General features: G+C 43.4%; 1 protein-coding gene and 1 non-coding gene across 3 annotated transcripts in view; one reads left to right on the forward strand and one right to left on the reverse strand.

The window, feature by feature from the left end:
* The window catches only part of ARHGEF33 (Rho guanine nucleotide exchange factor 33), a 65,003-nt gene that overhangs the window by 24,397 nt on the left and 24,035 nt on the right, over positions 1-16,571 (forward strand). For both annotated transcript variants that reach the window (XM_062210182.1, XM_062210183.1), the window contains exons 7-8: positions 3,075-3,299; positions 9,784-9,913. In XM_062210182.1, coding sequence (XP_062066166.1) covers positions 3,075-3,299; positions 9,784-9,913 — 355 coding nt within the window. The remainder of the gene's footprint in view (positions 1-3,074; positions 3,300-9,783; positions 9,914-16,571) is intronic.
* On the reverse strand, positions 13,628-13,731 carry LOC133773131 (U6 spliceosomal RNA). The gene has a single exon (XR_009867905.1). It is a non-coding gene; the product is annotated as a U6 spliceosomal RNA (small nuclear RNA).

Genomic DNA, 16,571 nt, shown 5'->3' on the forward strand with positions numbered 1-16,571 from the left:
GGAATGAAGCTGGAAATCAGCAACTCAGGAATCTCTAGAGCATATGCAAACATACGGGGACTGAACAACACGCTCCTGAATGAACAGTGGGTCATTGAAGAAATCAAAAGAGTAATCAAGGGGGCTGGTGCTGTGGCACAGAAGGTTAAAGCCCCAGCTGGCTGTGCCAGCATCCCATATTAGGGCCAGTTTGTGTCCTGGCTGTTCCACTTCTGATCCAGTTCTCTGCTATGGTCTGGGAAAGTGGTAGAAGATGGCCCAAGTCTTTTGGCTCCTGCACCCATGTGTGAGACCCGGAAAAAGCTCCTGGCTCCAGGCTTCAGATCAGCTCAGCTCTGGCCATTGCAGCCATTTGGGGAATGAACCAGTGAATGAAAACCTCTCTCTCTGGCTGTACCTCTCTCTGTAACTCTGTCTTTCAAATAAATAAAATAAATCTTTAAAGAAAGAGAAATCAAAAAATTTCTGGAAGCAGTTGAAGATTACAATACAACATATTAAAACTTATGGAATACAGGAAAAGCACTATTAAAAGGAAAGTTTATAGCAATTGGTGCCTACATCAAGAAACTGGAAAGGCATCAAATAAATGAGCCATCAATGTACCTCAAGTGCCTAGAAAAACAACAGCAAATGAAACCAAAAACTAATAGAAGAAAAGAAATGATTAAAATTAGAGAAGAAATCAACAAAATGGAAAGAAAAAATACAAAAAAGTCAGCAAAATGAACTGTTTAAAAAAAATAAACAAAATTGACACACCAATGTTCCACCTAACCAAAAAAAGGAGAGAGAAGACCCAAATTGATAAAATTAGAGATGAAAAAAGAAATGTAACAACAGACATCACAGACATAAAACGAATCATCAGAAATTACTACAATGAGCTGTATGCCAATAAACTGGGAAACCTAGAAGAATACATTCCTGGACACATACAACCCACCTAAACTGAGCTTTGAAGACATGGAAAACATAAACAGAGCAATAACCAAGATAAAACTTGAATGAGTAATAAAGACCCTCCCAACAAAGAAAGGCCCAGGAACAGATGCCTTCACTGCTGAATTCTACCAGACATTTAAAGAAGAATTAACTCCATTTCTTCTCAAGAGATTCAAAACAATTGAGAGGGAAGTAATCCTCCCAAATTCTTTCTATGAAGCCAGCATCACCTTAATTTCTAAACCTGAAAAAGATACCACAGAGAACGAGAACTACAGACCAATATCGCTGATGAACATAGACACAAAAATTCTCAACAAAATTTCAGCTAATAGAATCAAACAACACATCTAAAGATCATTCACCTGGACCAAGTGGGATTTATCCCTGGTGTGCAGAGATGGTTCAGTATTCAGAAATCAATCTGTGTGACATATCACATTAACAAACTGCAGAACAAAAACCATATGATTATCTCAATAGATGCAGAGAAAGCATTTGATAAAATACATCACCCTTTCATGATGAAAACTCTAAGCAAATTGGGTATGGAAGGAACATTCATCAACACAATCAAAACAATTTATAACAAACCCACAGCCAGCATCTTATTGAATGGGGAAAAGTTGGAAGCATTCTCACCAAGACCTGGAACCAGACAAGGATGCCCACTGTCACCATCACTGATATTCACTGTAGTCCTGGAGGGTTTAACCAGAGCCATTAGGCAAGAAAAAAAATCAAACAGATACAAATTGGGAAGGAGGAAGTCAAACTATCCCTATTTTGCAGATGACATGATTCTATATATAGGGGATCCAAAGACTCCACTAAGAGACTACTCTTTAGAAGAGTTTGGTAAAGTCAGAGCCTTTGTATACACAGACAATGCCAAGGCAGAGAAAGAACTTCTAAGATCAATCCCATTCACAATAGCTACCAAAAAAAAAATATCTTGGAATAAGTTTAACCAAGGATGTCAAAGATCTCTACAATGAGAATTAAAAAACATTAAAGAAATGGAAGAAGATACAAAAAAATGGAAAATATCTTCCATGTTCAAGGATTGAAAGAATCAATATCATCAAATTATCCATACTTCCAAAAGCAATTTACAGATTCAGTGCAATACCAATCAAAATACCAAAGACATTCTTCTCAGATATAAAACAATGATGTTGAAATTCATATGGAAACACAGGAGACCTTGAATAGATAAATCAATCATATGCAACAAAAGCAAAGATGGAGGCATCACAATACCATAATTCAAGACATACTATAGGGCAGTTATGATCAAAACAGCCTGGTACTAAGTTTCTAAAAAAAAAAAAAAAAGGAAGAAAGAAATGAAATTAACTTCAAGATGCAATGACTTTGAATAGCCCTTGCCTCGACTGTTGAGGTACAGTTTTTTTGTTTTATTTTGTTTTTAACCATGCAAATTGCTGAACTCTTTACTTAGTAAAGAGTTGGTCTTCTGTGTATAAAGTTAATAAAAAATGGATCTTAGTGGAGAATGGGACTGGGAATGGGAGAGGCAGGAGGGGGAGGGGTGGCAGAGTGGGTATAGTGAGAAGAATCTATATTCATAAAGTTGAACTTATGAAATGCATGACATCTGTATTCCTTAAATAAAAGTTTTCTTTGGGGAAAATAAAAGAATTTGCCAGAATTTTAGACAGTATTTCAGCTTCCCTGCCTCCATCCTTCCCTTCCTCATTACTTTCTGCATCTTACCATCATCAAGGTCAAGGGGATGAATTGCAAAGGAAGACATTGGCTTCGATACCCTTCCTCCTCCTCTTTTTGTACTTTCCTTCTAATAGTGCTCCAAGTACCTGGTGTACTCACCTGAAAGGAAGCAAATACAAAGAGACAGTACATACTACTATAAACTTGTTAGCTTATTTTATAAGTTTATTTTTAAAAACTCCTTAATTAGGAGAGTATGTCCAAAGAGGAGAGAATGTACAGACCAGAAATGGAGAAGGAAACTTTTGACTATTAACAGATATATTTAATCCTTAAGGGATAATTGTACCCTAACACGAGCATATTAGTAAAAAATTAGTACCAAGCATAATTTTTTAGAAAGTCAGTTCTTGAAAGCAGGTGTTATTTTTCAGGAGTGAACCCAACAACTCCAGAAGCTGATGAAAACCTCAAGACTTGCCTCTCGGCTGATATCCCATCCAAGGGCCATCTCTCATCTGGCGTGTGGAGGCAGCCCAAGGATGGCAAAGAGTGGGGGGAGGAATATGTCACGAAAGACCACCCGGATAAACTCAAGGAAGCTGGCCAGGGTAGACACAGTTCCTTGGAAAATGTTTTATGTGAAACTTCTTTGGCTGGTAAGTTCCAAGGGGGAAGGCAGGTTGAAATTGTAAGGAACAGAATGGAACCAGCACTTGGAACCTAAGTCCTGGCAGTTTAGGTTCAGTAGACAACTAAAGCCGGGAGAGGTGACAGCACTCACTGTGGCTACAGTCGGGACTGTTCCGGGGGAATGAGATTTAGTATCGCAGTGCTTCGGGCGGGGTGGGGGTGGGGGTGGAAGTGGGGGAGTGGGGTGTGGCATAAGGTTGCTGAAGAAGAGGGCAGAATTTTGTAAACTATCCAGTCAGTGATGTGGAATACTCAATACGCAAGACTTTTATTAATAGTCTCCCACCTAAACAGCACCTGCACCAGATTCTGTTCTCCCTCCTCGCTCCTCTTTTCCCTCCTTCCTTTCCTTCATAGCATCATTTCATACTGAACCTTCTTGTGTGTCAGATAGTGACATTTCCCTCCAATTAATTTTGATGATGAAATATATAAAAAATTAAACAGTATTACAATCTTCTGTATGAAGAATAGCAGCAGCCAATTTAAACTCTTTTGACAGTTTCTACTGATATTGACTTCCATATTCAAAAAAATATGCTGCTTTTTTTTTTAAAAGCAGAACTTCATTGAGAGTTAGTTTACAGAGTAAAATTCACAGTGCTTAAAGTTAAGGTCACTGATTTTTCACCATGTATGTCCCCATGGATCACTACACAGATCAAGATACACGGTGTGTGCTTGTATCACCCTAGAAAGTTCTCTGAAGCACCTTGCCAGTCAAGACTCATCTAAAGAACCGCTGTTGTAACGTCTACTACCATAAATCGATTTTGTCTGTTTTTAAGCTTCATGTAAATAGAATAATACAGTATGTATTTTTGTTTCTGGCCTCTTTCTCTCACCATAATTTTTAAAAGATTTATTTGTTTATTTATTTGAAAAGCAGTAGAGAAAGGGAAAGAGAGTCTGTCATCTACTGATTCACTCCTTGAACTGCCTGCACGAGCCTAAGCTGGCCAGGTTGAAGCCAAGAGCCCAGAAATCCATCTGGGTCTCCCACAAAGGTGTAGAAACCTGCGTCCTTGGGCTGTCATTTTTTGACAACTGGGCACATTTGCAGGAAGCGGCATTGAAAGTGGAGTAGCCAGGACATGACCCAGGCACTCTGCTGGATCGGAAGTGGAGCAGCCAGGTCTCGAACTGGCGCCCATATAGGATGCTGGCGCTTCAGGCCAGGGTGTTAACCCGCTGCGCCACAGTGCCGGCCCCTTGCAGTCTTTTAAGCTGGGTTGTTTGTCTTTTTATTACCTATTTGTAGAATTTTTAAATATATTCTGAATATGAGTTCTTTGTCAGAAATATGTGTTGAAAATAGTTTATTCCAGTCTGTGAAGCCATTTTTTTGCCTTTTCACTTTCTTAATGGTCTTTCAAGATAAGACATTTACAATTTTCATGAAGCCCAATTTATCAATTTTCAACTTTCTTAACTTTTGAGGAGGACTTTTGTGTCCTCCTCAAAAATCTTGACTTATATCAGGGTTTTAGAGATATTCTCATGTTTTCTTCTAAAGTTGTAATAGTTTTAGTTTTCACATTCAGGTCTGTGACTTACCTTGAATAAACTTTGATGTATGCAGTGAGGAAGAGCTCCAAATTCATTTTTCCTGGCTGGCTATCTAGTTGCTTCAGCACCATTTAGTGAGAGTGTCTCTCTCCTCTGTTGAGTTATATGGAAGAAGTCACGTGATCATATATGAGTGGATCTAATCCCGGACTCTCTTTGTATATTTTAAAATTCCAATTATATGAGCCTTGCTATCTTGCTGTTATTGAGTCTTCCACCCAAAGAACATGGTTTTTATGTCCTTCTTACCTAATTATCTATTGACAGAGATCTTGAATTTTTCTTGGTAATGTAACAGAAACTCTATCATCTACGTTATCTAAAGCATTTGCCCTACAGACTCTTGTGGTCCTACTCCATTTTGACCTATTGCACTCGCTGATCCTGATACTTCCCAGTTTTCATAGGAATTCCTTTCATACTTCTCCTATGTTAGATCCTTATTTGTTTGTTGTTGACATTAATATTTTCATTTTGTGTGCCCTTGGTTTCTTGGTTTACTCCTTCTTTTTCTGGAGTGAATCATTTAGGAACTTCCACATACCTGATGGATAATTTGGCTGACTATAAAACCTTCTACGTGGGCTGACATTGTGGCATAGCGGGTAAAGTTCTGGCTTCTCCACTTCTGATCCAGCATCTTTGCTTATGTGCCTGGGAAAGCAGGGGAGGGTGGCCCAAGTGCTTGGGCCACTGCACCCATGTGGGAGACCTTGAGGAAGCTCCAGGCTCCTGGCTTCAGACTGGCCCAGTTTTGGCCATTTCAGCCTTTGGGGAACAAAACAGTAGATGGAAGATTTCTTTCTCTCTCTTGCCCTCTCCCTCCCTCTCTCTTTGACTCTGCCTTTCAAATAAATATACATCTTAAAAAAAAAAAAAAAACCTCTCCCCTCATTATTTATTTATTTATTTATTTTTTAAAATTTATTTATTTATTTATTTATTTTTATTTATTTATTTTTTTGACAGGCAGAGTGGATAGTGAGAGAGAGAGAGAGAGAAAGGTCTTCCTTTTTGCCGTTGGTTCACCCTCCAATGGCCGCCACGGCCAGCACATCTTGCTGATCCGAAGCCAGGAGCCAGGTGCTTCTCCTGGTCTCCCATGCGGGTGCAGGGCCCAAGCGCTTGGGCCATCCTCCACTGCCTTCCTGGGCCATAGCAGAGAGCTGGCCTGGAAGAGGGGCAACCGGGATAGAATCCGGTGCCCCAACCAGGACTAGAACCCATTGTGCCGGCGCCGCAAGGCAGAGGATTAGCCTGTTAAGCCACGGCGCCGGCCTTTATTTATTTTTTTGACAGGCAGAGTGGACAGTGAGAGAGAGAGAGAGAAGGGTCTTCCTTTTTGCCATTGGTTCACCCTCCAATGGCCGCTGCGGCCGGCGCATCGCGCTGATCCGAAGCCAGGAGCCAGGCGCTTCTCCTGGTCTCCCATGCGGGTGCAGGGCCCAAGGACTTGGGCCATCCTCCACTGCCTTCCCGGGTCATAGCAGAGAGCTGGCCTGGAAGAGGGGCAACTGGGATAGAATCCGGCACCCCAACCGGGACTAGAACCTGGTGTGCCGGCGCTGCAAGGGGGAGGATTAGCCTGTTAAGCCATGGCGCCGGCCATCATTATTTATTTTTTTTAAGATGTATTTGACAGGCAGAGTTAGAGAGAGAGAGAGACAGACAGACAGACAGAGAGAGAGAGAGATATTCCATCTGCTCATTCACTCCCCAAATGGCCACCATGGCAAGAGCTAGACCAGGATGAAGTCAGGAACTTCGTCCAGGTTTCCCACATGGGTTCAGGGCTCTAGTACCTGGGCCATTTTCTGCTGCTTTTCCCAAGCACATTAGCAAGGAGCTGGGTCAAGACCCAAACCAATTGCCCAGATGGGATGCCAGCATTGCAAGAGGCAGCTTAACCTGTTATGCCACAATGCCAGGCCCTTATTATTTTGAAGCAATTGTTCCATTGTCTTCTAGTTTCTAATGTTGCTACTGGAAAATATAATACCTTTCTGATCCTCAGTCCTTTGTATGTTTCCTGATTTTTCTGTCTGATCACTTTTAGGAGTTTCATTTTATCCTTGGTATGCTAAGAATCACAGTAATGAGGTATGCTTAACAAAGATGTAGAGTGTTTTTCATTAATTATGAACAACTGTGTAACAAAAGGCCCTTTCCTCCAGAAATACATATCCTGGGATTTTTTTTTCTCCTACTATTAATTTGATATCCTCTCAATTCATTTTCTTTTTTTTCTCTGAAACTTCTTTTAAAAAAAAAAAAAGATTTATTTATTTATTTGAAGGGCAGAGTTACAGAGAGGCAGAAGTGGAGACAGAGAGAGAGGTCTTCCATCTGCTGGTTCACTCCCAAATGGCCACAATGGTTGGAGCTGTGCAAATCCGAAGCCAGAAGCCAGGAGCTTCTTCCAGGTCTCTCACGTTGGTGCAGGGGCCCAAGGACTTGGGCCATCTTCTGCTGCTTTCCCAGGCCATAGCAGAGAGCTGGATGGGAAGAGGAGCAGCCACGACTCAAACCGATGCCTAGATGGGATGCCAGCACTGCAGGTGGTGGCTTTACCTGCTCTGCCACAGAGCTGGCCCCCCATTATCCCTCATATTCTTATTTGGCGGGGAGAGAGGTACTTGAATTTATCTTCTTCCTTTTTAATATTTGCTATCTAGGGCCAGCGCCGTGGCTTAACAGGCTAATCCTCCGCCTTGCGGCGCCAGCACACCAGGTTCTAGTCCCGGTCGGGGCACCGATCCTGTCCCGGTTGCCCCTCTTCCAGGCCAGCTCTCTGCTGTGGCCAGGGAGTGCAGTGGAGGATGGCCCAAGTGCTTGGGCCCTGCACCCCATGGGAGACCAGGAGAAGCACCTGGCTCCTGGCTTCGGATCAGCGAGATGCACCGGCTGCAGCGGCCATTGGAGGGTGAACCAACGGCAAAAATGAAGACCTTTCTCTCTGTCTCCCTCTATTGTCCACTCTGCCTGTCCAAAAAAAAATATATATTTGCTATCTTAAAAAGTATCAAAAATTCCTATTTTTTAAAATTCTGCTTTTAAAAGTAGCATCTTGTGGAGCCAGCATTATGATACAGGAGGCTAAGCAGCTGCTTGTGACACTGGCATCACATATCTGAGAACCAGTGGAAGTCCTAGCTGCTCTGCTTCTGAGCTCGTTCCTCACTGACATGCCTGGGAAATGCAGATAATGGTTTAGATGTAAGTGCTTAGGCCCCTGCCACCCACGTGGAAGACCTGAATGGAGCTCTAGGCTCCTTGCCTCAGCCTGGAGTAACCCTGGCTGTTGTGGCCATTTGAAGAGTGAACCAGCAGAAAGAAGATCTCTCTCTCTCCACTTCTGCCTCTCTGTAACTCTGCTTTTCAAATAAATAAATAAATCTTTTTTTAAAAGAAAGCATCTTGTAATTGTAAAATGGTTGGAATATTTTTCTTGTATCTCTGAGATTAATTATAAGATTTTTTTTTTAAAGTTTCCTTTTGGATCCTGCATTGTCTCTGTTTCTTCATTGTTGACCCTCCTTTAAAAAATGTAATTTTTTTCTTCTCTTTATTTTATGGTAACGACTTCATTCAAAAGTCTAAGAATCCTTGACTAATTATTTGTATTTAAGAGCAAGACCCTGAGACAATTTGTCAGGCTTGCCGGCGCCGCAGCTCAATAGGCTAATCCTCCGCCTAGCGGTGCCGGCACACCAGGTTCTAGTCCCGGTTGGGGCGCCCGATTCTGTCCTGGTTGCCCCTCTTCCAGGCCAGCTCTCTGCTGTGGCCAGGTAGTGCAGTGGAGGATGGCCCAAGCGCTTGGGCCCTGCACCCGCATGGGAGACCAGGAGAAGCACCTGGCTCCTGGCTTCGGATCAGCGCGATGCGCCGGCTGCAGCAGCCATTGGAGGGTGAACCAACGGCAAAAAGGAAGACCTTTCTCTCTGTCTCTCTCTCTCACTGTCCACTCTGCCTGTCAAAAAAATAAATAAATAAATAAACAAATAAACTTGTCAGGCTTGTCAGTAAGTGGGCTGAGGTATAACTACACTAATCAGGTGACAAACTACATTTTTTTTAATCTTTTATTTAATGAATATAAATTTCCAAAGTACAGCTTATGGATTACAATGGCTCCCCCCCCCCCCATAACTTCCCTCCCACCCGCAACCCTCCCCTTTCCCGCTCTCTCTTCCCTTCCATTCACATCAAGATAAGTGACCTCTTTTGCCGGTGTCTGTAGGCCTGCTGCTTTTAGGTAGTTCAATGGCTCAAGTGGAAGATCCTTCAATCTCCTGCCGGGAAAGGTTAAGCCTGGCTTCTGCCACTTTCGGATCTGTAGGAGAAAGAAGCTGAAGAGAGTCTCATTATTCAGGCTACAAGCCTTCTCTGATTCCCTTTATTTTCATTTTTGGTATCTCAATACCACTTTCTTCTGTTTCTTAAGTATTTATCCCAGAGACCAGGGCTTCTCTCTCTTTCTCTCTCTCTCTTTTTTTTTTTTTTTTTTTTTTCATTTTTCCCCTTTACCATGGGTAGAAGTGGGAACACTGACTGTGAAGGGGTGGGATCTGGATGTTTGTGCCTTCTGTGGACTTTCAAGTGTTGCTCCTGTTTTCAGCATTGCCTCTTATTTGCAAGTTCTGAGGCGACTGATGTGCCCAATTCTCGAGTTTCTGCTGCCTCTCTGCAGATGGGAGCACCAGTACTGCATTCCCTTGGACTGCGGAACAAATCACTGCCTCCGTTCTGCCATCCATCTTCCAAAGACCTGCTGCTGTCTCTTACTACTGCTTTCAATACCCTTCTATGGCTTTCTACCATTTTATAGGATTTTGAGAATGAATAGCTAACCAGGCTTCCCTCTTTTATTTGTTTTTAAAGCCAAAAGACAAACTGTGGCTCTAGAACTGCTTGAATCTGAAAGAAAATATGTCATCAACATCTCTCTGATCCTGAAGATAAAGGCAACATTCCAGGGGTCAGATGGAAAGAGGAATTCCAAAGAGAGAAGGTATCCATGTATTCATTGCCTTTGCTTTTCAGATTGATTAGGATTTAAGGTAAGTTGTTTATTGTTTCCACTTTGGGAATTCTGGGGTCTAAACAGAGATCCAGAAATGATTTTTGAAAAAAAATGGGAAGTGATGGTAGGTGATCCCAGGCAAGCCTTGAACTGTATAGTGTCCTGGGCCGCCAGCGTCCCTGCCACATATGTTGAGAACTTCAAGGGGAGTCAGCGCCACACTGAGGGAGACATTGCTCTGTTTCCACCTGCATTTCCCCTGAGTCATTTTTCTCATAGAGAAAGGTACAAGGGGCAGATGTGGTGAAGGTCTGAAGCATTCAGTGGCCGCTTGATGAATGATAAGGGGTAGCAGCATCCTGGACTGGAACTTTCCTTGTTTGCCCAGGTGATCCTCTAGTACCGGGCAATAGGAGAAATGTATCCCTGTGTTGTGGACCGTGCAGGGGAGGCAATACACGGTAACAGCATGCCAGGCCCAGTGTTACAATACTTCCTTGGTCCATATCTATTCATAGTCTTTAGCTTTTTCCCTCCATGTTGGGAGAAATTAGGAAGGAGGAAAGTAAGACATGGTAACAAGCAAAACTAATGTAATGAAGATGTAATAATCCAAAATTACTGAGGAAAAGACCAATCCAAATGAATGGAAAGTCTGGATTATGGACCATTGTGGATAACATGTATTATTAGTATTTCCATCAGGTAACAGACACTGGTAATTCATAAATTATGACTGTACTCGGGGAAGCCTCTAGTTATACTTTGTGCTCCTTAACATAACCCCAATTTTACTTGACTTTGCTGCTGCCAGCAATATACCCAGTCACTTAAACGTACTGTTCCTTCTTCCTAAATGACTGAGGTGAGGACTTATTCCCTGACAAACCCACAGTGGCTTGGCTATTTTCAAGAACTGTTTTACTGCAAAGCCAAAGCAAAGAAAATACAAAGCGACAAAAACCGGCAAAGGGTAATAGAGTGACACAGTGAAAGCTGTGAGCAGTAGAGGCTCTCATTTGGGCTTCACCTCCTCCCAGTGGCCACCCAGATTCCTCCTCTTGAACCTGCCCCCACCTTCATTACCTGCCCCTTCAGGCCTCTGAAGCCTCTATGGTCTTCTCCAGCTTCCTTGCTGTTGCTAAAGACCTACTCAGTTGACAATAATCAAATCTAAAGCATTCTACCTCTTGCTCTTGCTTTGATTCCACATCTAAGATTCTAGACCAGCAGCATCTCTTTCTAGTCTCTGAAAAGTGTGGCAAGGGGTTAAATCACAATTTGAGACTAGGAGATCTCTGAAATGAAAGGGCTTACTGAGAGGCTAGCCCGAAAGAAAGAATCCATCCTGGGGTACGGTCCCCGAATCGCCAGCAGCAAGGCTGGGTAGCAACTGGAAAAGTGTCTGCCAGATCTAATGAACGATCTGTGATGAAAAGTTGCAGAAAGAAAGTGTGAATTGCTTACACCAATCCCACACTAGCTATGGATGAGAGGGACAGGACCATGCAGAAACAGGCAACGATTGGGGATGGAGGGTGGTCTGTACAGAGGAGCACGTTTTGGGATGGAGGGTGGTCTGTACAGAGGAGCACTTGCTAGTTTTTGGTTGGAGTTTTAAGCAGAATGAGATGGCACCTTGATGATTGTCCTCTTGGAGTTTTGAGTGAAGGGATTCGGCATATGTTTAGGAATGTGGAGCAGGGTTTTATGTTGTTACTGTTGTTAGTGGTGGTGGTTTAGCCCAATTCTATTAGCTGAATGACTTCTCTTATCTCTCCTCCATTCTCTGGCCTTGTACCTAAATGTAGGGTGTGCCAGAATATTTCTTTTTAAATTTTTTTTTGGCAGGCAGAGTTAGACAATGAGAGAGAGAGACAGAGAGAAAGGTCTTCCTTCCATTGGTTCACTCCCCAAATGGCTGCTACGGCCGGTGCACTGCACCAATCCGAAGCCAGGAGCCAGGTGCTTCCTCCTGGTCTCCCATGCGGGTGCAGGGCCCAAGCACTTGGGCCATCCTCCACTGCCCTCCTGGGCCACAGCAGAGAGCTGGCCTGGAAGAGGAGCAACCGGGACAGAATCGGGCGCCCTAACCGGGACTAGAACCCAGGGTGCTGGCGCTACAGGCGGAGGATTAGCCTAGTGAGCCACGGCTCTGGTAGAATATTTCTTTTATCCAAGGCAAGGGAGGGTGGAGAAAGAGAAAGTGGTTTACTCTGGAACTTAGTGACCAGGTCCTAGGGTTAAATGGTTGGTTTATAACTTCATGAAATGTTCATCCTTGCAGATGAAGAGACCCAGGTCCAGAGAAGTTTAAGCTCCTGTGCCATTTAGTGCCAGAATTCAAAGAGGACCCATCTGGTCCCGTACCTTGTGCCCCTTCTCTACACATAGCTTCTTGAGTGACCTTGGGACTTCAAGGACACCACCTTGACGGACAGTAACATATCAACTTCCCAGAGGGCCAGAGCATGAATTCTTTCTTCCTATTTCAAAACTCAGACTTGCCTCTTGAACAGCCCACCAATTCTTTTTTTTTTTTTAAGATATATTTATTTGAAAGTCAGAGTTATACAGAGAGAGGAGAGGCAGAGAGAGAGAGAGAGAGAGAAGTCTTCCATCCCCTGGTTCACTCCCCAGTTGGCCACAAAGGTCAGAGCTGCCCCAATCTGAAGCCACTTGCTAGGAGCTTTCTCTGTTCTCCCACATGGGTGCAGGGGCCCAAGGACTTGGGCCATCTTCTACTGCTTCCCCAGGCCATAGCAGAGAGCTGGATCGGAAGTGGAGCAGCCAGGACTCAAACTGGTGCCTACATGAGATGCCGGCACTGCAGGCAGCGGCTTTACCCTCTACACCACAGCACCACACCCCCCATAAATTCTTACTTCATAACCTAGTTGGCTTGCCAAGTAAGGATGTTAAACAGCTACTTACCTCACTAAAGAGTCTAGCCTTTTGTAACTTGCCATCATTTTTCTACTTATTTATTTATTTGTAAGTCAGAGTTACAGAGAGGAGGAGAGACAGAGACAGAGGTCTATCATCCACTGGTTCACTCCACAAATGGCTACAATGGCCAGGGCTGGGCCAGGCTGAAGCCAGGAGCCAGGGGCTTCTTCCTGGTCTCCCACATGGGTGCAGGGACCCAAGAACTGGGCCATACTCTGCTGCTTTCCTGGGCACATTAGCAGAAAGCTGGGTTGAAAGTGGAGCAGCCAGGTCTTGAACCAACACCTATATAGGATGCCAGCCTCACAGGTGGAGGCTTAACCCACTGTGCCATGGCGCCGGCCCCATATTCTCTACTTTCTAAGATGTTCTCTTATTACCTATCATGGGGGAAAGAGTGGCTCTCTCTCTCCCAAATCCTATGAGATTAAAACAATTAAATCTATCATACCAGTCCTCAATGAGAGTAAAATAATAGTTATCTCAGCACATCCATGATAATGCTACTCATGTTAGTTATTTGCTAAGCTAAATTTATGTTTTTCTTCTCACAGATCAAGCAGAGAACAAAACCCAGTCCTCTTAGTATAGAGTATGAGTTCTCCGGTTCTGAGCTTCTCGGCATACCATCTTTCCACCTTAGTTTAGATTCTCATTATCCTTCACTCACTGTATTTCTTCTTTTTTTCTGAGCTTTTCTGGAACCTCCATGTATACTTTATTTTTTTCTAAGCATATTTCTTTTCTATTTTTTTAAATATAGAATGTTTCACGAATGTGCATGTCATCCTTGCACAGGGGCCATGCTAATCTTTGTATCGTTCCAATTTTAGTATATGTGCTGCCGAAGTGAGCACCCGTGTATACTTTAGACAGATGACTGAAATCCAGAACGGAATGAGATTGTTGCTTTTCTCATTCAAAGAAGAAAAATAAACTTACTAACATTTACAACCTTTCCTGTTACAAACCCCAAGCCTGCAGCACTTTCTACCCTGTTGGAAAGTAGCCTGGGCTGAAAATAACATCAAGTGCAACTCTAACGTGATACTCAAACCAGAGGTTACCATACCTTGTCAAACCTGTAAAATGAAACTTTGGATTTTTCCTTCATGAAAGTGCATTGCTGAAGAGCATCTTCAGCCCGTTTCAATCTAGGCTTGATCCTGCACAGAAGGGCTGGAGGCTGCGGGCTCATGTGGCCTCCTGAAACCCGGGAGCAACTTGTAAGCTATTGTTCATCTGTTGGACAATCACAGAAATTGGCGTCCTGGGCTTTTGTTGTTGCGTCTCACACATATACAGCCACAGCCTCAGGATCAGTCGGCCCTGTCTGAACATTTTGGGGAGGGACAAAGATGAGCTTGGCAGATTCATCATGTAGTCTGATGAGCAAACTGTTGCTGCCACACCCACCAAGAAATTAATCCAGCTTTGTTCTCTGAATCACCACCGGGTGGCACATGTTTAATTGTCCAGATCTGTTGGTTCTGTTTGTAACCTGTGGCTGCTCAAGTTCAGGAGCTATGTTGGCCTTTAACATGAAGCTGGCAAGAGCTGACTTACTACTCTGAAATTATCAATGGATTTCCTTTGATTGCTTTTACTTGATTTCCCTCACTGATTAACTGCTATAATTACTGGGAGTAGAAATAACTTTGAAGGCTTTTAGAAGCAATAAACTACTCATGTTGCTATAAAGAATTTAAAAAAGAGAGAAAGTTAACAAATACTGAGTGTACTTTTGCCTTCGTGAAAATGAAGGTCTGAGGACCAGGTCTGGCACTAGGCAAAGCAGTGAAATAGATAGTGTCTGTACTTTTTGCCTTCTTTCTCCCTCTTCTCTCCAACTTGTGGCTCAACTCCTCCTTGATTTCAAATAATATTCTTGTTAAATTAAAAAAAAAAATTAGGGGCTGGCATTGTGGCATAATGGATTAAGCCACTGCCAGAGACAACAGCATCCTGAATGGGCACCTGTTCAAGTCCTGGCTGTTCTTCTTCTTCCTTCTTCTTATTTCTTCTTCCTCCTCCTCTTCTTCTTCTTCTTTTTTAAAGTTTTATTTATTTTCTTGAAAGGCAGAGTTACAGAAAGGCAGAGAGAGAGAGAGAGAGAGAGAGAGAAAGAGAGAGAGAGAGAAAGAGAGAGAGAGATCATCCATCCGCTGCTCCCCAAATGGCTGCAACAGCCGGAGCTGGGCTGATCCAAAGCCAGGAACTGGGAGCTTCTTCTGGGTCTCCCACACTGGTGCAGGGGCCCAAGTACTTGGACCAGCTTCTACTGCTTTTCCAGGCCATAGCAGAGAGCTGGATGGGAAGTAGAACAGCTGGGGCTCGAACTGCCATCCATTTGCAGGCAGCGGCTTTGTCCGCTGCACTACAGCGCCGGCCCTGCTGTTCTACTTCTGATCCAGCTCCCTGCTAATGTGCCTGGGAAAGCAGTGGAAAATGGCCCAAGTCCTTGGTCCCTTGAAACCATGTGAAAGACCTAGATGAAGCTGGCTTTGGCTGGTCCATCCTTGGCTATTACAGCCTCTCTTTGTCTCTATCTCTATCTCTATCTCTATATCTCTATCTCTCCCTCCCTCTTTGTAACTCTGCCTTTCACGTAAATAAAATAAAAGCCTAAAAACATTTGAAGTATGTTTTCAATATTTGGTATAGAACTCACTCTAGGCCATTGCTCTTCATGTAATTTATGAATATCCACAATAGTTGATGGGAGTGTTAGCCTTCGGCAACCCCGCTCTGAAATCTCACACACTTAATCCAGTGGACAATCTCACTCTCTAACTCTGCTAGTACATTGGTCACAGTGTATCAGAAGACTCTACAAAGAGAGGGACAGGAAAATAGGTAATCCAAAGGATATTATAAAACCTATGTGGACAACTCCTCATGAACTCAGATCTCACCATGGCGTCCTAGCATCATTTATGAACACAACAGAAATGTTACCCAAAATAATTTATAGCCTCTGGGTGAGTAGAAATCTTTCATACCTGGGCCTTTTGCTAATAGAGTGCTTTGCTCTTTCGGTATTATAACTTGTACTTCCTGGTATTCTCAGTCTGTATGTCTCCTGACCACCTCTTGGAATGATCTTCCAAACCCACTGCCCCATCCCTAAGAGCTCCAGAATTCCCCCTCTTGTGTTTATGGATCTGCTTGCAATGCAAACAGGGAGACCCATGGCATAGGAGGTGGAGGGGACAGAACAGAACATGGGAGTGGAAGCTTTCTTTCCATCTTTTCACAGGGGACTGGGTCCTCTGATCTTGTGTATCTTCCCTGACTACAGCCACAGGAGAGTTTGCCCTGCTTGGAAATGAGTTGAAAAGCCCTCCTCTCAATCTGGTATCCTTTGATCTGCTTCTTATCAAAGCACCATGTCCGTGAATTTACTCTCGTTAGACCCCAAGGAAAAATTTAAGTAAACAAATTCAGCTCTCAGTGATGAAAAGGCCACCACTTTCATCTTTGTTAAACTTGTGATCTTCAAAGGACAAGGGGTCCTACCTTCAGTTCACCTAAGTCACCAGATTGGAGCTCAAATTCTTTCCCAGTAAAATCATTGTCTTCTATTTCTTCCTTCCTCATTTCTATAGGCCCCTGATCATCTCACCCTTCCATCTTTTCCCTGTATAGTCCTCTGCCTCTCCTCTCTACTCTGCCATTCTCCGACTTCTCTCCTTCT

This window comes from Lepus europaeus, chromosome 13 (genome assembly GCF_033115175.1).
Source record: "Lepus europaeus isolate LE1 chromosome 13, mLepTim1.pri, whole genome shotgun sequence".
NCBI lineage: Eukaryota > Metazoa > Chordata > Mammalia > Lagomorpha > Leporidae > Lepus > Lepus europaeus.